At 47.7% G+C, this 19,801-nt stretch overlaps 1 protein-coding gene across 3 annotated transcripts in view; it reads left to right on the top strand.

Annotated features, from left to right (window-relative positions):
• PDZRN3 (PDZ domain containing ring finger 3) overlaps positions 1-6,407 on the top strand; it is a 247,078-nt gene extending 240,671 nt beyond the window's left edge. For 2 of the 3 annotated variants that reach the window (XM_027121410.1, XM_027121411.1), the window contains exons 6-8: positions 1,604-1,705; positions 3,032-3,148; positions 3,908-6,407. In XM_027121410.1, the coding sequence (XP_026977211.1) occupies positions 1,604-1,705; positions 3,032-3,148; positions 3,908-5,479 (1,791 nt within the window). In that variant the 3' untranslated portion in view covers positions 5,480-6,407. The remainder of the gene's footprint in view (positions 1-1,603; positions 1,706-3,031; positions 3,149-3,907) is intronic. The other variant, XM_027121408.1, reaches the window with a different exon arrangement.
• Positions 6,408-19,801: the final 13,394 nt, after the last annotated feature.

The raw sequence follows: 19,801 nt of genomic DNA, 5'->3' as shown, positions 1-19,801 counted from the left end.
GTTTAATCACGGGAGATTGGGTATAGTTCCCTGTGCTACACACAGTGTAGGACCTTGTTGTTTATCCACTCTCTGTATATACCATTTTGCCTCTGCTAATCCCAGACTCCCAATCCAACCCTCTCCCCCCCTTGTCCCCCTTGGCAACCACCTGTCTGTTCTCTGTGTCCGTGAGTCTGTTTCTGCTTCAGAAATAGGTTTATTTGTGTCATATTTTAGGTTTCACGTATGAGTGCCATCGTAAGATAGTTGTCTTTCTCTTTCTGACTTCCTTCACTTAGTATGATAATCTCTAGTTGCATCCACGTTGCTGCAAAAGGCATCATCTCATTCTTTCTTTTTGATGGCTGCGTAATATTCCATTGTGTGTGTGTACCACGCCTTCTTTATCCATTCATCTGTCCATGGACGTTTAGGTTGCTTCCATGTCTTGGCTGTTGTAGCAAACAAACAGTGCTTCAGTGAACACTGGGGTGTGTGTGTCTTTTGGAACTCATTATAGTTTTGTCTGGATATATGCCCAGGGGTGGCACTGCTGGATCACATGGTAAATTCTATTACAGTCTTTTTTAATCTCACAGAAATTGAGAGGCTCCGGTTCGTGGGTAGAAGACTTAGCTTCTACCTCTGCTCATTCCTCTCTTCTCATTTCGAATCCACTGTGTTTAGACGTATCACTGCCTACCTCCCTGCGAGTAATTTTCGTTTCCTTTTGCCACTGCTTATTCCTACACTTGCCCTGACTTCAGCCCGGACTGTCATTCCTGACGGAGCTGAACCCTCAGGAGTAACGGCCTTTTCAGTGGCTCTAGTTTTCCACTGGCATCTGCTCTTGGCCACGGAAGCACTGAGTTCCTTATCTGGCCCTCCCTAACTCCCGGACAACCACACCTCCCCTCGTTGACGAGATCCATCACCCCCTTTGCTGCCCGTTCCTTCACTGGCATAGAGAGTCGAGGGCAGGCTCCCCTTCCAGCTCCACGGAACCATTGCCGTGTACCCTGGAGCTGAGACCTCCAGACCAGCAGAGCTCGAAGGTGACAGGACAGGAAGCCAGAATCCTGCCCTAGCGTGATCAGGCGTGATGGTGAGAGACTCCCTCCCGCTTGACCTTGTGTCCCACCTTAAAACATTCAAGTGTGAAACTGGGAACACAGAACACGCTGCATAATTCCAGCACGTTCACGGACAACTCCCAGTGCTGCTTTTTTCTCCGATATTATCTGAAAATTAGCTGTAGTCACGCTTTAGTAGATTCCATTTAGACTCCTGCCTGAGTATATTTAATTACGTGTCATTAAATTGCTTAGATGTTTTCCCTCTTCACAACGCTGTGAGTTTTCTCAGGGCTGCCTTTTGGAGTCCCAGCTACTTCTGTTCACGTAGCCTCCGCCTGGGCACTACGCCCGTGCAGGCTGTCATGTAGCCCAGAGACACTGTGTCAGTTTGAGCAAGGCCTTTCCTTCTGAACACCAGCGTATTCTTTTCAAGCTGCCTGGAAGTTCTCTGTTCCAGCTGTGAGATGCAGGCCTGCAACAGTGCAGAATGATTCTGCACAACTTACTCATGCTCCTTGTCTACCCTTCCACCTTTTCCTTTTTAGATCAACGGGATAGAGGTACAGAACCGCGAAGAGGCCGTGGCGCTTCTAACCAGTGAAGACAACAAGAACTTTTCCTTGCTAATTGCAAGGCCCGAACTCCAGGTGAGTCAGCTTCCGGCACGTGAAGCTGGGTCTGTAGTTCTAAAATCAGTAACAAAGTCTAACAAAGTCCCTGGCCCTGCAGAACACTGCCCACCTAGCGAATCTGAGCTTGAAGGGTACTCCGTACCCCGGAAAGGTAATCTGAGTTGCTCGGACTTCCAGTCTGTTTCTCGTTTTGACCTTCTAAGGAGCGTGCTGACATCCACCCTGGCATTTACACCGCGGGCCCCGCACGTTCGTTAACGCAGGGAGCATAATGAAAGAAAAGAGGAGGGAACATGAGGGCGTGGAAAACACAGCCAGGGTCATGCCCGTCAACGTGTTTGACTTCTCAGGACCTGACCAGTATCTGTGTGGGTCTCATTTACAACCGCAGCGTGTTAAGGAACGTACAGCATGACGAGTATAGTTAAACTTCAGGTGCTCTCATCACCCAAAAAACAGTCACTGTGAGATACGTTAGTTACTCGACTGGTAGTTATTTAATTATTTCACTATGGATATACGCACATCAAATCATCGTGACGTACATCTGCCACGTAGGACAGTTTTTACTGGAAAGAAAGGAAAGAAACTTTGGTCAGCAGACTCTTCCTTAAAGGGCCAAAGAAGAAGCTGATGGGCTTTGGGGGCTGTGTATATATGGTCTCCAGTGCCACTGCAGTGCAGAAGCAGCCGCAGACAATACGTAAACAAAGGGGCTTGGCTGTGTTCCAATTACACTGTTTTTAAACAAACAAAAATAGGCCGCAGGCCAGATTTGGCCCACGGGTGGTAGATGTCAGACCCCTGAGCGCTCTGATTTCTTAACGAGCATGAGAGAGAAGAGCCCTGATAAAAGTGATAGGCCTTGCCCAAGACTAACAAACGGCTAGGTTAGTAGAGCTACCTTTTTTTTTTTGTTGTCAGAAAGAATGCTTTCCGTACTGTAAGTGCCTTCTCGTGGGGACCTGCTAAACTTGTGCGCGGGCCGTCAAGCAGAAGGGCAGGCAGGGCTAGGGCTCCTGGACGCCGCCCCTATACTCAGTGGCCTCCTTCACCGAAAGGAGCTAACCTGGAGGAAAGCGCCTCACCCTCCAACAGTAAAAGAGCAGACCGCAGCCCCGTCCCCCGGACGTGTAGGGTGGGAGCTGTCTTCACCGTGAGCGTGGGGTAGTCGTCTGTCGTAGAGCAAAACGACAGGCAGCCTGCATTTCGATGACCCCCGGAGGGGTCCCCAGAAGATTTCTCCCCAGGGTTACTGTCCTTTCTTAAAAATAAATACATAAAATGAGAGTGAAAGGAGCCTCAGCTGAAGGGCATGTGTGGGCGGCTGTCTCTCCCCAGCTGGACGAGGGGTGGATGGACGACGACAGAAACGACTTTCTGGACGACCTGCACATGGACATGCTGGAAGAGCAGCACCACCAGGCCATGCAGTTCACCGCCGGCGTGCTGCAGCAGGTACCACCCCCGCCAGCCCCTCCGCCCTCTCAGCAGCAGGGAAACCCGGCCCCACATCTCCCTCGGGATGCCCAAGCCCCTGAGCAACCCAGCTGCCGCCGGGAAGACGGCCAGGAAACTAACTAACGAAGTGCTTTTCTGTTCGCCCGAGTGAAAGGCAAGCCCGTAGTTTCCCTGACCACGAGAGTGCCGTGTGGCTTATAAAAGCAAAAGCAGTAATGCCCGGGTACCCCTGACCTTCTGACACTCGTTTCGAAACCAAACCCCCCTGTGCCGGCATTAATCGCTAGAGCAGAGAAAGAAAAAGTCATGTTTTGAAAAGCAAAGCAATTCCCTCTGTTTAACCTGAGCTGCTTGGCACCCTTTCCATCCCCCTTCTGTGCCACGACCATTGTTGCTTGGCACCCTTTCCATCCCCCTTCTGTGCCACGACCATTGTCAGAGATACCCTAAGGGACTGCTAATCGAGGGCCTTAGGAGCTAAAAGGACATCACCTATGCCTCCTGCTTCCCGTGCGTGCACAGGGGTCCTCAAATGGCTGGAATCATTCGGTGAGGTAAGGTGACTATCGTCGTCCTTTCCCAGGTGCGGAAACTGAGGCCGAGAAGGAGGTTCAGTGGCTCCCCCAGGTCAGGCTGACCGGGTAGTTAACCCGTAGCTAATGCCCAGGCCCCCCTCCTACAGGAAGAGTCACACCTGGGAACTGCACCTCCGGCGCCCCTCACTGTGCCCGTGTGTTCTTGTTTTCTGTCGTGTAGAAGAAGCACGAGGAAGACGGGGGAACCACAGACACGGCCACCATCCTGTCCAACCAGCACGAGAAGGACAGCGGCGTGGGCCGGACGGACGAGAGCACGCGCAACGACGAGAGCTCAGAGCAGGAGAACAACGGCGACGACGCCCCCGCGGCCTCCCCGCCGCTGGCCGGGCAGAGGAAGCTCACGTGCAGCCAGGACACCCTGGGCAGCAGCGACCTGCCCTTCAGCAACGAGTCCTTCATCTCGGCCGACTGCGCCGACGCCGACTACCTGGGCATCCCGGTGGACGAGTGCGAGCGCTTCCGCGAGCTGCTGGAGCTCAAGTGCCAGGTGAAGAGTGCCAGCCCCTACGGCCTGTACTTCCCGGGCAGCCCCCTGGACGCCAGCAAGAGCGACCCGGAGAGCGTGGACAAGGAGCTGGAGCTGCTGAACGAGGAGCTGCGCAGCATCGAGCTGGAGTGCCTGAGCATCGTGCGCGCGCACAAGATGCAGCAGCTCAAGGAGCAGTACCGCGAGCCCTGGATGCTGCACAACAGCGGCTTCCGCAACTACAACACCAGCGTCGACGTGCGCAGGCGCGAGCTCTCGGACATCACCGAGCTCCCCGAGAAGTCCGACAAAGACAGCTCGAGCGCGTACAACACAGGCGAGAGCTGCCGGAGCACCCCGCTCACCTTGGAGATGTCCCCCGACAACTCTCTGAGGCGAGCGGCCGAGGGCGTCGGCGGCCCCGGCAGCGAAGGCGCCGCGGGGACCACCGAGGCGTACGGGCCGTCCCCAAGGAATCTGCTCTCCATCACGGAAGATCCCGAAGTGGGCTCCCCGGACTACAGCCCTTCCCCGGAAGAGCTGGACCCCAGCCAGGCCCTGGAGGGCAAGGAGAGGAAACCCAGCAACGACGGCAGCGGGAGCCCCACCCCCAGCCAGAAGCTGGGCGGCGGCTCGTACCTGTCGCCCTTCCCGCACTCCCCCTACAAACACGCCCACATCCCGGCGCACGCGCAGCACTACCAGAGCTACATGCAGCTGATCCAGCAGAAGTCGGCCGTGGAGTACGCGCAAAGCCAGATGAGCCTGGTGAGCATGTGCAAGGACCTGAACTCGGCCAACCAGTCGGAGCCGAGAATGGAGTGGAAAGTGAAGATCCGGAGCGACGGGACGCGCTACATCACCAAGCGGCCGGTGCGGGATCGCCTGCTGCGGGAGCGCGCGCTCAAGATCCGCGAGGAGCGCAGCGGCATGACCACGGACGACGATGCGGTGAGCGAGCTGAAGATGGGGCGGTACTGGAGCAAGGAGGAGAGGAAGCAGCACGTGGTGAAGGCCAAGGAGCAGAGGCGGAGGCGCGAGTTCATGATGCAGAGCCGGCTCGACTGCCTGAAGGAGCAGCAAGGCGCCGACGACAGGAAGGAGATGAACATCCTGGAACTCAGCCACAAAAAGATGATGAAGAAGAGGAATAAAAAGATATTTGATAACTGGATGACGATCCAAGAACTTTTAACCCACGGCACGAAATCTCCAGACGGCACTAGAGTATACAATTCGTTCCTATCGGTGACTACTGTATAATTTTCCCTTCTGCATTATGTACATAAGAGAGAACACTACCGTTGAGGTAGCAATTCCTGCCTCGTTCAATGCGGCAAGCTTTTGTATATAAGATAAATAGTGTCATCATGTTTATAGTCGAAATCAGCGAGCCCTACCCACTCACTCTGGGTGTCGTCTTAGCTCTATTTTAAGCGGAGAAAAACCACCCGTAACTGTCTTGGAAGGCAATATTAACAAAACAGAGCTTTTTTTCAAATAGCAATGGTACTTTTTATACGCGTTACCTTTCACATGAAGTTTTTAAAATTTCAAAAAGCTCTTTTATTAAGCATACCTTCACAGAAGAATTTGTTTACACACTATATTCATATACGAAAGTTAAACACACTTTTTTTTTGCCTGCCGAAAACTCAGATACGACTGCCAGTATGTATTTTTAATGGAACCCTACTTTATGATATGTGAGTGACCGTTTAACATTAGGTCAAAGCTTCAGCTCCAAAAACCACCAAACTCTGTGGTTCACGAGGTATACTACACATAATTTGTTTAGAATTGGGAGACCCATTTAAACATTCTTCTCCTGGTTAAAGTTCCCAAGAGAGTGTAAAGGTTTTTAACAGAAGGCAAACTAAACGATAACACAGCTTCGTGGAAGTTTAAAGCATGTTTGCAGATACTGCAACCCGTTGGGGGACTTTGCATGTACAGGAAAGTTGTGGATGGAGACGGTTTGTGGAATTTTAAGTGCTCACTGTAGGAAACCTTTGCTTCGTAGATTCAAAGGGACAGACTTTTTCGAGCAAATTCAGAGAACCATGGTTAGTTATAAACAAACAGTAAGTAAAATGAAGTTAAAATAAATTATTATTTTCTATTCGATATGTTTTGAAGTGATTCCTCATTTTGCAGTGGTGCCTATAAAATAAAAGCCTTTTGCAGTGTGTATTTTTTTTTTCCTTCATCGTATTACCTGCTGCCTCGGAAGAATTTGAGCGTTTCAGGTCATCCACTACCTTCATTCTGCTCGGAATCCAAAGACAGGTCTGTCTGTAAGGAAAAAAATCTAGCATTCGAATGACTGTCTGTCTGCCTTACAGAAACCCTCAACTTGGCCCACTGTGCTATAAACTGGAATAACTGAGCAAGTTTATCAACCAACCAAGCTCGTGTTCACAACAAAACCCCTTTGGGTTACTGCCACCTAATATTACCGCCTGTCGGTAATATCTAACAACATCTCTGAGTAGCTAGGCCCAACTTTCCATTTCTAACATGCATCTGCAAAAGCCACAATATTTTCATAGAATAGCAAGGGTCACCAAAGTGGGTGGGCTTCAAAACTGGTATGTTTCACACCGCAGCAACCCACAGGATCCCAAATACTGAATTCGCTATGAATTGTTCCCCCATGATAGCGTTCACACAGATGTCAGCTATAATGTCTACTAAAAAGACATACGTACATACATACACACACAAATGAACGAATGACTGGGATTACAAAAGGTATCGTTTTCATTTGCCATGATGCCAGACACCTGGTTTTCTCACTGAAATTTGGATTGAAGTGGCCAGGTGTTTAGGTATCTGAGACTTAGATTCCTCCAACACACCCTGTTCGAACCCATATTCCTCCCTTGTGGCCAACATCTTAAGACTAGTCATTAGTCATTAGTAGTCGTACTTCCATTAGAACAAACAATGTAGATACGACACCGATATATTTATTCCTCACTATTAAGATATCTGTTCATAACCTCTTCCAGACCAGGCATCGCGAAGATAATTACACCTGCTACCTTAGTGTTTGCAAAAGGTGGCCTGTTAGCACCATGGTTTTCCAATACTCTCCAAGTTCAACTTCCAACAGAATTGGATCCTTGGCTCCCAGGAGCAGTGCCCCATCTCCAGCTCTCTTAACCTCACACCCTTTCTTGCTAGTTAGTGTGTCACCGAGAACCAACACCAGTCAGATGAATTACAAATTGCGTCAAGAGGGCTTCCCTGGTGGCGCAGTGGTTGAGAGTCCGCCTGCCGATGCAGGGGACACGGGTCCGTGCCTCGGTCCGGGAAGATCCCACATGCCGCAGAGCGGCTGGGCCCGTGAGCCGTGGCCGCTGAGCCTGCGCGTCCGGAGCCTGTGCTCCGCGGCGGGAGAGGCCACAGCAGTGAGGAGCCCGCGTACCGCAAAAACAAAACAAAAACGCGGCAAGACATACACAGGTTGGGTATAAGACTAAGTGCGTGGGTTTCTTTGGAGAAATAGCCTCCTGCCTTGTGTGTTCTCATTAAAGGCCAGAGGGGTGTACGCGGCTACAAGAGCAAAGATCTCCCACCTAAACAGTCATGTGCCATCAGGCTGAAGTTGAGGGGTTTCCAATCAGGGCTCCCTGGGTGCCTCTGGATTTAGGGGTCAGTCTGTGCCCCGTGTGAAACAGTGGAGGGAAATAAAAAGTAACATACATTCTAATCCCAATTCCGGACCCTTCAATTCCAACTTATTTTTTCAATCACTTTTTCATATGGATACACTTGGTCCTAATTTGCAATGTCATACGAGGTTTCCCGAACCGAATTTAGCAAATCAACTCCTAAAAGGAGTCGGAAGAGACCTGAGAAATCATTTGATCAATGAGCAGGAGACTCAAGGAGACAAACGGTGGCTGCTTAATGAACAAACTGGGATCTGAATTCAGAACCCAACACCCGTTCCCATAGCCCTTACGGCCACTCCCACGGGGGAAAGGTCGCTGTCAAGTGCACAGTTAACTTGAACGTATTCAGTCCTGTGCCCTCAACCAAAATATAAACACAGCTCACCAGTGGATGCCCTGGAGTGAACATCAGTCAGGAGACGTGAATCCCATTTTTCAGTGAGTCTGAGCCCCCAAGTGCCTCCGAGCACAGGCATTTCCTCAACAGGCGAGTTGAGGGATTTTCCTGGTTAACGGTGACAAGAGACGACATACAACTTCCGTCCTCCCAGATATGAAACCGTAGTTCCCACGTAAACAGAATTTCCCCTGTAGCCAACAGGGATTTCTACCACCACAGCTGCTTACACTGTCTTTTCCTTGGCGCATTTAAGAACGTGATGGAAACTGGATTCTCCCCACAGGAAAATATACGTATGATACACAACACAAAAAAATTTGCATATAATTTTGGAGGCTTTATGTGCCCCCGAAGTCCATTCATGGACCTCTTCTAAAGGTACAAAAGTCTCAAGTTTAGACCAACTGAACTTGATCGCTCTATATTTTTCACACTATCTTTAGGTGCCTTTTATAGCACTCTTTGATTTCAATGACCACTTTAAATATCAAGGAGTACATTTTCCCCCATGAGACCCATATTAAGGCAATTAAAATTCAACAAAGCACTGATACCTGTACTCTTCCAGTCGTGCTAACGGTCGTTTCTCCCAGGATTAAACCGATTTCCGAACTACGACGAGGAAAGAGTCCCGAGGCTCCGTAACAGCCACTCCACTGGATGGATGGCAACTTTATTCCTAAAATATAAAGGGAAAGAAATGAAAATTATTGATCATCCAGTGCTACACTTTCCAGTACAGTAGCCACTGGCCACAGCTGGCTATTAAACACTTAAAGTATGGTGAGTCTAAATTGAACTGTTCTGAGAAAATGGATTTCAAAGACTTAGTGCTCCAAAAGAGAGATGATGTAAACTATTTCAAGAAGTCTATGCATGTTGAAATGTTAATACTTTGCATATCTTGGATTAAATAAAATAATTATACTTCATTTCACCTTTTTTACTTTTTAATGTGGCTACTGGAAACATTTAAATCACAGATGCGACTCACATTTCATTTCTGTTGGATAGCACCAATACAGAGACCATCAGGTGTGGGTGTGCAAAACACGGGACCTCACGATCTCACCAAATCCATAGGGCAGTTCTGCCAGGCAAAGGGCCTTATCACCAGTTCACATTCAGACTGAGAACCTTGCCCAGATGAGTGTAGAGATGTGATTTGAATTTGCATCCTCCTGACGCCAAACCCTTTACCTTTCCCAACTCTGCCTCCACGGGCTTCTCAAGCAGTGACTCTTAAGTCCGTTTGCGTTATGCTACTCTTTGTAACCTAGTCATGATTACGATGAAAGAAACTGCTTCAAAGTGACAGGCATTTCACTCAGTTCCCTTTTGAGTTTTAAATGACAAAATATCCTAACACTCCTGGCAAAAGCATACGACAGCATATAAAAATCCAGGAACTGGGGGCACTAATTAAGCTTTTCATCTTTTAAATGAAAACAGGAGACTCCAAATACAAGAACCACAAATGTGACGAGATAGAACTCTACATTGCCTAGGGAATACGAGTCAGAGAACTCATTAGGATTGTAAACTAAAGTATGAAAATTAACCAAGTAATTATCTAGTTGTAGCCTTAGCGGTAGGTTACAGGTTACTTGTTAGCAAGATTGCCCAGAACCAAGGAAGCAAACACAATTCTGCCAGAAGCAACTGCAACTCCCACTTCTTTTTCTGTTTCCCAGTTGTTTGAAGCACACTAGGATGTCTGCAGAGCATCAACTAATTAAAAAGAAATCATTAAAACGGAGATGAGATGCAAGAGTTCTCACGGCAACCGCTGTACTCTTCAATTTTGATTAAATGTGAATTCCCGAAAGCAGCTAGAAAACAAAGTGTGGTTCCTGGGGTTTCATTCAGATGGGTTTTTCTGATTACATGATCCATTTTCCTTTAGCTTCCAGTTTAAGCTAATCCTGAAAGGGCACGGTCCGTGGGGCCATGTGCTTTGCCTATAACGAACATGGTTTTGCCTTTCAGTGGCGGAACGCTGACCACATGCACTCAGCATCTTTTTAAAATGAAAAATGAGGAATTAATGATCCTTACTTGAATTGGGGCTATTGCAAACTTAAACTTGCTTACCAATGCAGTGATTCTTGTCAAAAGCCCAATGAAACTCCCTAGACGTCTGAGTCTCTCGAAAACACATTAGGATCACGTTGACTCGTGCATTCATTCCTCCTCCTCAGCTGCCAGCCCAGACGGTATGGGTCTGATTTAGCACTTTTAGCTCTGAAGAATCATGATCACCTCTATGCTCTAGGCACTGTGTCAGAAGCCAGGATGGATTTGTTCAGCCAGGGGTTTTTGTGCCCACTGTGTTCAGGGCCATGAGTTCTCATGGAGCTTACATCTAGTGGGAAAGAGAATAAAAATCCAGTCATCACACAAATACTTTTAAAATGTCAACAAGGTTAGAGTGGGAGAGGGGACGACGGACCGGAGAGCTAGTGCCATGGATTTCAGGGAGAGTCTCTCACAAGAGTCATGGTTGAGCTGAGAGCCAGTGGATGAATGTGAGTCAACTAGGAAAAGACAGAAGTGATATTCCAAGCCACGCAAACAGCACGTGCAAAGGCCCTGTGGTGGGAGAGACATGGTTTATTTAAAACAAACCGAAAAGACAGCCAGTGTGGCTTGAGCGCATAAAGCAGTGGAAGAGAGAATGTTGTGTAGTAAGAGTGGGGGGACAGGAGAGACCCAAACACTTGACCATAAATCCCTATTCAATATGGCCGACACTTACGGAGCACCTAATATGTTAGAAACTATGCTAAATGTTTCACTTGCTTAACCTTAAATTGCCTGTGAGATGGGTGGGTTTATTATCCTTGTTTTGCAGATAAGAAAACAAAGAAGACTTAGGGAAGCAACTCACTCAAATTGAAAGAGATGTACAGGCTCAGGGGCAAAGTGAGACCAGTTCTTTGTACCCACACTTCATCACTGGCCTGGGAAGCAGCATCTCCATGACAGGGGCTCATGGGTTTTCACTCTGGGGGAGGTTCATACCTAATTGACTGTTTCTTAGCTCAAGCTACCCTAACAAAATACCACAGGCTGAGTGGCTTAAACAACAGGAATTTATTTCTCACTTCCAGTCTGGAGGCTGGAAGTCTAAGGCCAGGGTGCCGGTATGGCTGGGTTGTGGTGACCCCTCTCTTTCTGGCTTGCAGATGGCTGTCTTCTTGTTAGGTCCTCCCACGGCAGAGAGAGAGAAAGCTCTGGTCTCTCTCTCTTCTTTCACAGACTCTAATCCCATCATGGGGGCCCCACCCTCATGACCTCATCTAAAACTAATTAACTCCCCATGGTCCCACCTCCAAATACCATCACATTTGAGGGTTAGGGCTACAACACACGACTTTGGGGGCACATAACATTTCGTCGTTAAGAGTCTGGATAACCTGCCACCCTTTTCATCCTCTGCCTTTTTCCAGCCCAAGGATAAATCTGTTTATAACCACGTTGCTTCCCATTTCTATGCCATGACAGGTGATAAGCTTAATAAGCTTAGTCAATTCACTTCTACAAAGTGCAAATTGGCTTCTGGCTAGAACATGTTTCTCCATCCAGGGCTCCACTTGCCATCACCCATCATGCACACACAGATCAGGAGCTTAGACAAAAAGTGAGTTTCCTCCTCCCTTCCTTTCCAGCGAGAGCTTTTCCTGCCAGTTTTTACCACCATCCAGAGGAGGAGTGCCTGATCTGATGAAATGGTCTCATCACATGCATAATGAAGAAGGAAATTTCGTTTCAGGGCCACACAGCTTCTCTAAGTAGGCAGGCTCCTGAATGGTGCCCTGCTGTATAAACTAATGTCAATGACTCCTGTCAAACAGGGAGGCTTTCCAACCCCTGCTGCCACCCAGTCAGCTCTTCCTGCCTTCATAAATGATCTCCAAAGTGCCGTAAGCAGAGGACACAAGGTCCCAAAGGCCCATGCACCTCCAGAAAGAAGTTTCTCGGTGCCAATGGACTGCATAAAGGGGCTGAATAAATCCTAATTACATACGATTTAAGCTTTTCCATTTTCTGAGAAGCAGGGTGTTTGAGGCAAGGAATGTTGACTTTGCAAATGCCTAACATTTACCCAGAATGAACAAACAAAACCTGCCCACTTGGTTTTTGAGTTGAGTCTTAGGGACAAGGGGTATTGGGGGCTGATGGAAAAATGAGCTTCTAAGAACCCCCTTCAGTCTGACCTGAGCACTGTTGCCAGTACGTATGGACTCTGTTTCCTTAAGTACATGGGCATGCCCGCTTGCTGGATTCCAAGCCAACATTTTAAGCGGTACTTCCGCAGGGAGACTTATACATGACCAATTTTTAGCTGAGTTTTAAATCTTCTGGCTCTGGTTGACCCAGCCTTTCCAGGAATGTGACCCGGTTTCTATTTTCCACTCCATTAACCCTTTTGCTTTTCCCTCCTCCTTACCAGAATCACTTCTTTAATATCTACCTTATGTACCATGATCTCATTTTCCTTATGAGCAACAAGCACAATTTATAAGCCAGGCTTGGAAGTCATTCCTTCATTTAGCGTCAAGCATAATTCCAAAAGAAGTATATACTTTGGTGGGTACTTTTACATTTTGTAACAAGGCCACATATTAACTGTGTTTCTTAAAACCCACGAGAGCTCAGTGAATCCTCATCCTATATAGAGAGAAGAGACGTGCAAGTATGATAGATCCACTACCAGACTCAAGGAGCATGTTCAAGGTCCACAGGGTAAGCCAGGACACCTGCCTCTCAAAGTAATGCCTTGGGAGATGTGAGCAATCAAAACTCCATAGCAACCAGCCGGTAACTCATATGATACCAAAATGCTTCAGTGCTATTTAGTTTTTAACAAAGAGACACATGTAAAGTGCCAGAACAAGCAGAAAATTTTGCATATAATTCAGGGGATTCACAGAAGCAATGTATCAGTACGATCTTAAGCAAAGATGTGATCAATGTTGACTTGATCTCCTAGTCCAAGGACACCTCAGGTCATCTTCATGAGCTTGGACTTGGCAGCGGAGTCTCAGATGTGATACCAATGCATGAACAACAAAAGAAAAACAGACAAATTGGACTTCATCAAAACTTAAAACTTTGTACACCAAAGGACATTATTAAGAAAGTGAAAAGACACCCTACAGAATGGGAGAAAGGATGTGCAAATCATCTATGTGATAAATGTTTACTGTCTATAATCCATAAAGAACTCCAGTCATGTTGGATAGGGGCCCACCTTAATCCAACTCATCAACAAAAAGATAACCCTATTTAAAAACAGGCAAAGGGGGCTTCCCTGGTGGCCAGTGGTTGAGAGTCTGCCTGCCGATGCAGGGGACACGGGTTCGTGCCCCGGTCCGGGAAGATCCCACATGCCGCGGAGCGGCTGGGCCCATGAGCCATGGCCGCTGAGCCTGCGCGTCCGGAGCCTGTGCTCCGCAACGGGAGAGGCCACAGCAGCGAGAGGCCCGCGTACCGCCAAAAAAAAAAAAAAAAGTTAAAAATAAATAAATAAATAAAAACAGGCAAAGGACTTCAGGTGACATTTCTCCACAGAAGATACACAGCTGACCGATATGCACATGAAACGATGCTCAGCGTCAGTAATCATTAGGGAAAAGCAAATCAGAACCATAATGAGAAACGACCTCACATCCACTAAGAGGGCTGCTATCAGAAAAACAGAAAATAACAAGTGTTGGAAAGGAGAGAAACCGGAACCCTTGTACATTGTTGGTGAAAATGTAAAAATGCTCGAGCGGCTCTGGAAGACGGTTTGGTGGTTTCTCAAAAATTAAACGTAGAATTACCGGATGATCCAGTCATTTCACATCCTGGCATAAACCCAAAAGAACTGAAAGCAGGGACTCGAAAAGATATTTGTAAACTAACGTTCATAGTAGCATTATTCCCAACAGCCAAAAGATGGAAACAACATGAGTACCCATCAAGAGCTAAACAAAATGGGGTGTAAACACACAGTGGAATATTATTCAGTTATAAAAAAAAAAAGCTATGATGTTCTGATACACATCACAACATGGATGAACCCCTAAAACATTAAGTGAAACAAGCCAGACAAAAAGAGACAGATGTTGTATCACTCCAGTTATATGAAATATCTAGAATAGGCAAATTCATAGAGACAGAAACTTAAGTGGCTACCAGGGGCTGGGGGGCAGAGGGATGCAGAATTACTGCTTAATGGCTACAGAGTTTCTGTTTAGAGTGATGAAAAGGTTTCGGAAACAGGTAAAGGTGATAGTTGCACAACAGTGTGAATGTACTTAATGCACTGAATTGTGCACCTAAAAATGATTAAAATGGCAAATTTTATGATATATATTCATATATAGGTATACACATGTGTATGTAAATAATCACAATTAAAAAAATAACTCATGTCTTACATCTCAAACCAAATTCCCTTTGGCTTCTTGGGTGTGTAGCTTGTTACCAGCATTGAGGAGAGCTGCACACACACACCCGCAATCAGAAAATGAACACAAGTGCCACATTTTATTTGCAGTCCTAGGGGGTCCACAGTTTTTGCGGAAGTCCTCCCAGATACTGGCGTTGGATCTCATCTGAGGTAGAATGGATCCAAAGCAAAAGGAAGCTGGTGACCCTTCATTTGTGCTGAGAATGCTTTTACGATTTGGGTGCCCAGGAAACAAATTATACCTATGTCTCCTGGGCCTAGGGACTGCTCGGGGCATGGGCCACGCCTACCTTAGTGCTACAGAATTGCGTATTTGTGCCCCCCAAAATTCCTATGTTGAGACCTAATTCCCCAAGGTGACGTACTAGGAGGTGGGGCCTCTGGAAGTAGTTAGCTCAGGAGGCCGGAGCCCTCATGAACGGGATTAGTGCCCTTATAAAAGAGGCCCCGCAGAGAGGCCTCCCCACTTCCACCATGTAAGGAGACAACAGAAGACAGCCGTCTGCAACCCAGAAGAGGGCCTTCCGCCCCAAACCTGAGCTTGCCGACATCCTGATCTTGGACTTCCAGCCTCCAGAACTGTTAGAAATAAATTTCCGCTGTTTATAACCACCCAGTCAATAGTATTTCGTTACAGCAGACAGAATGGACTAAGACACTTGGTTTCTCTCGCAGGACTCATCAATTACAAATGGTGCCAAATAATACCAAAACGCTTTTCAGAAAACTCCTTAAGCTGCCAGATGGGAGGTACAAAGACACTTGGGGCTCTTCTGTAACTGGCAGGTCTGTGTCCAGGCATAAAGAAGGCTGGCCTCTTGTTGCCTCTGTGGGGAGATTTCATAGCACAGACTTCTCTCTAATCTAAAAAATGTAGGCACGAAGATAACTCTCAACAAGGGTTATCTCACTGCCCAAATTCTGGGAGCTCTTTTTAAAACAGTCTGGGGCTTCCCTGGTGGCGCAGTGGTTGGGAGTCCGCCTGCCGATGCAGGGGACACGGGTTCGTGCCCCGGTCCGGGAAGATCCCACACGCCGCGGAGCGGCTGGGCCCGTGAGCCATGGCCGCTGAGCCTGCGCGTCCAGAGCCTGTGCTCCGCAATGGGAGAGGCCACAGAAGTAAAAAAAAAAAAAAAAAAAAAAAAAAAAAAAAAACAGTCTGGATGCTTAAATGTCACAAGGTCTCCGATTGCAATCTCCCTCACACCGCCCATCCCATACGTGTGGACACCCACCATTCCCCGATCTCTCACTTGCCTGCTCTACAATCTTACCCCCTTGAGGCATAAAGAATTGTTTTCACTTCAGTAATCTGACTGAACACCTGAGGTTTTCACTGGGGATGACAAGCTAACCCAGGTTCTACCCGTCCCACCTGCCAAGATTTCTCATGGATCGTGGAAGTGGCGAAATGAAGAAGGGCAGACACAGGGAGGAACAGCAAAGGGAGCTTTTCCTTGCTGCCTGCCGGCCTTCACCCCTTCTCAGTCCTTCAAGTATCTACGGAGCACCTACTATGTGCTGGTCACTCTCCTGGCACCAGGGCTACATTGGGGATAAGGCAGAGATGACTCCCCCCTCACAGAGTACCCATTCCGCCGGGGGGAGGGAAAAAAAAAAAAGCACAAGTAAACAAAGAAAGAAAAAGATTTGCAAATCATGTTAGGCAAACAAGCACTGGTCTGAGAGGAGCGTTACCCACTAAACCAGTGGTTCTCAAAGTGGAGTCCCCGGACCAGCAGGACCAGTAGCACCTGGGATATTATAGGAAATGCAGATTCTCGAGCACCACCCAGACCAACAGATCCAGACACTCGGGGGCCACGCGGTCTGTTTTTTCAAGCCCTTCAGATGACTCGATGCATGCCGAAGTTTGAGAAACACTGCAAATAAACAGAATTTTGACTGTTTGGGTTGTGAAGGTTTTTGTTTGGTTGGTTGTTTTTATCCCTAATTCTTAGAACAGTCCCTGGACAAAGTAGGGGCTTTATAAAATATGTCGAAGGGACACTCAGTTGGGTTATTGTACTTTACGCTGAAAAAGACCACTCTAAACACCTAAGTTGAGATCTGAAGTTTGAGAAAGAGACGGCCATGCAGAGTGTAGGCCAGAATCTTCCTAGCCAACTAGAACTGCAAGTGCAAAAGGCCTGGGGTAGGAAAAAACTTCCTATGGAATCAGACTGCCCGACAGGCCATGCCTTGCATCTTACGAGTCCCATCTCTGACTGTGGGATCCAGAGTCTTACCTTCTCAGGGAACACAAAGGTAGATCTCCTCTTAGCTTAACGAGCAGGTGAAAAACCTACGCTTCTCTGTGAGCACGACTGCCTTTCTCGTTTGGCAGCCCACCAAGGAGGGCCTACTGAAGCCGAGGCCATCGTTTACAGAGCCTGGCTGGGTCTCCCCTCAGGATGAACTCTCAGTGACCTTGGACAAAGGGGCTCCCAGGTGTCACCCAGTAAGCAAGGCGGGAGACCCTGGGCAGTCTGACTTTCTACACTCTATTCTGAAGCAGCTGAGTTCTCTTCACTTCAAGCCAATAAACAAAGAACGCTCCCAGACAAATTCAAGGCGGCTTCATAAAAAGGAGATGAACGGCGGCAAATGAAAGAAAGCAATGACAAACACGACTGCAGTGATTCAAGGTGCCTGGGGCCAGAGGGACGGGTGGGGGCCAAATCGAGGCTGCTACTCAGGACACTGTAAAGACCCAGTTCCGGTGAGCACAACACACAATGCCAGCCGGCCTGAGAGACTCCGAGGACGCCGCTCTCCTCCTCCCCTGAATTCACCTTCATCCAGGAAAAAGATGCCATCTTTGCTCTAATGACATCCACTGGGAAATTTTCCTTTTTTTGTTGTTTTTTTAATGTTAAAAAGATTCCTGCAGAATATTAACATAGATACTTTTTAAAGTTATAAAGGGGGAAAGATGTGCTGTAGATGTCTTTAAGCTACCCACAACACTTTTTCAGTTATAGGACAGTCAGATCTTAGATGATGGGCCAGAGAACTTTTTCAGTAAATATCTTAAGATATGTGGGCCCAGACGCAAAATCAAGGACGTTAAGTAGGTACTTACATAAGAAGAGAAAAAACACATTTCCACAAGTTTCACTGATGAATTTCAAAGTATATGAGAAGAATTTTTAGTAATATAGGTCTACTAATGAGAAGAATGGAATTAGGGTGGGGTAACATTCTGCTTACTTGGGGATCAAAGTTATTATAAATGTTCCTATCATCAAATCGATTACAAATGTGTATCAGGGAAAACCATTCTTCCCTCGTGGACTGTGCAAAAACAAATGGCAGGTTGGATCTAGCTCATGGGCCCTAGTTTGCTCATTTCTAGCTAAGACCCTGTATGAGTCAAGATTCTTCAGAGAAGCAGAACCACTGTGCACATGTGTCTGTGTGTGTGTGTGTGTGTGTGTGTGTGTGTGTACACATACGTATGGATGAATGGATGAACATAGATAGAAAGGTATTTTTTTTAATAAGGAATTGGCTCACACAGTTACGGAGACAGGCAAGTCCCAAGATCTGCAGGGTGAGTTGGTGAGCTGGAACCCACAAGAGACAACGGTGCAGTTCTAGCTCTGACCCTAAGGCTGGTCGGCTCGAGACCCGGGAACTGCTAATGTTTCAGTTTGAGTCCAAAGGCAGGAAAAAGCTGATGTCCAGTCCAAAGGCCATCAGGCAGGAAGAACGCTCTCTTACTTGAGAGGAATGGCAACCTTTTGGTTCTATTCAGGACATCAGGTGAGTGGATGAGGCCCACCCACATCGGGGAGAGGACTCTACTCTACTCAGTCTATTGATTTAAATATTCATCTCATCCAAAAACACCTTCACAGGAATACCCAGTATAATGTGTAACCGAATAACGGGGCACCCCATGGCCAAGCAAGTGGACACGTAAGGTTGACCATCACAGACCACCACCATCCATATCTTCGGACTCCTCACGAGACCATGGTTCCAAAACTCAAGCATCCTTCTCTCTTCCCACAGCCCCAGCTGCCAGGAAGTGGCTGGAAAACTGCCGTGGATGCAATGTAACCTGCTTTCCTAAAACTGAGAGTTATGTGTGGCTCTAACTACACCTGGACAGGTACAGCTCCACGATGCAGGTGGAGGATCTGGCTTTGTCCAGCTGGGGACCAACACGTCCCTGGAGATGCCACGACTGCCTGCATCCAAGCCATTCTCAGGCACACGTGCGTCTCCTAGACTCCCTGAGGGGCCATTTCCCCTTCCCCGAGCTCCCCTTCCTTCACACACTGGGCGGAAAACAGATTTCTGAGTGCACTGTATACACACAAATGTCTTTCGGCTTTATTGCTGACTTTGGTCCAATGTAAGCTATTCTGTACTTCCTGCCTGAACTGCTCTGAGAAACTTCCTCAACAATCCGTCAGCTCCCAGCACATATTATAGCCTGACTCGAATGTGTAAGAGCCTCTGCCAGAGAGGTCGCAAATGCCTTTGCCCTTGATTTTCCTGTCTGGCCTCTGCCTACCTCCCTGATAACAGATTCCTCTCGAGGAAATGAGTCCTGAGTGGCTTGAGCAGGAAAACAAGAGGGAAATGACTGGAAATATGGTTGGAGAGGTCAGGGGAGGCACCTGGGAGGAGTGTCTCTAGGGACGTGGGGTGCTTTTCATAAGGATTTGATGAGATGACGGAAGCAAAGCTAACTGACGCTCTGTAAGCATGAAATGAGTACTACGTCCCAAATATTTGAGGCTTCCGGTGCTGTGTCTACCACACTCTCCCACAGGTCATGGCACGGCAATGTTAACAGCCCCCCTTCCCCCAGCTTCCATCTGGAGTGAGGGATGCCGTACTCTCATCACCATCCCGGTGTTCCCTCACATTCAAAGTTACGGTTGAACTATGTCCTGCCCCCCCCGCCCCCGCCCCCCGTAATAACATGTGGAAGTCGTAACGCCAAGCACCCGAGAATGCGAACTTATTTGGAGAAAGGGTCTTTAAGGAGGTCATCAATTTAAAATGAGATCCTCAGGGTG

The sequence above is a fragment of the Aethalodelphis obliquidens genome, unplaced genomic scaffold, assembly GCF_003676395.1.
Source record: "Aethalodelphis obliquidens isolate GAN/ISIS:26980383/991018 unplaced genomic scaffold, ASM367639v1 scaffold22, whole genome shotgun sequence".
NCBI lineage: Eukaryota > Metazoa > Chordata > Mammalia > Artiodactyla > Delphinidae > Aethalodelphis > Aethalodelphis obliquidens.
Note: the sequence above shows the minus strand (reverse complement) of the source record. Positions and strands in the feature narration are given on the sequence as shown.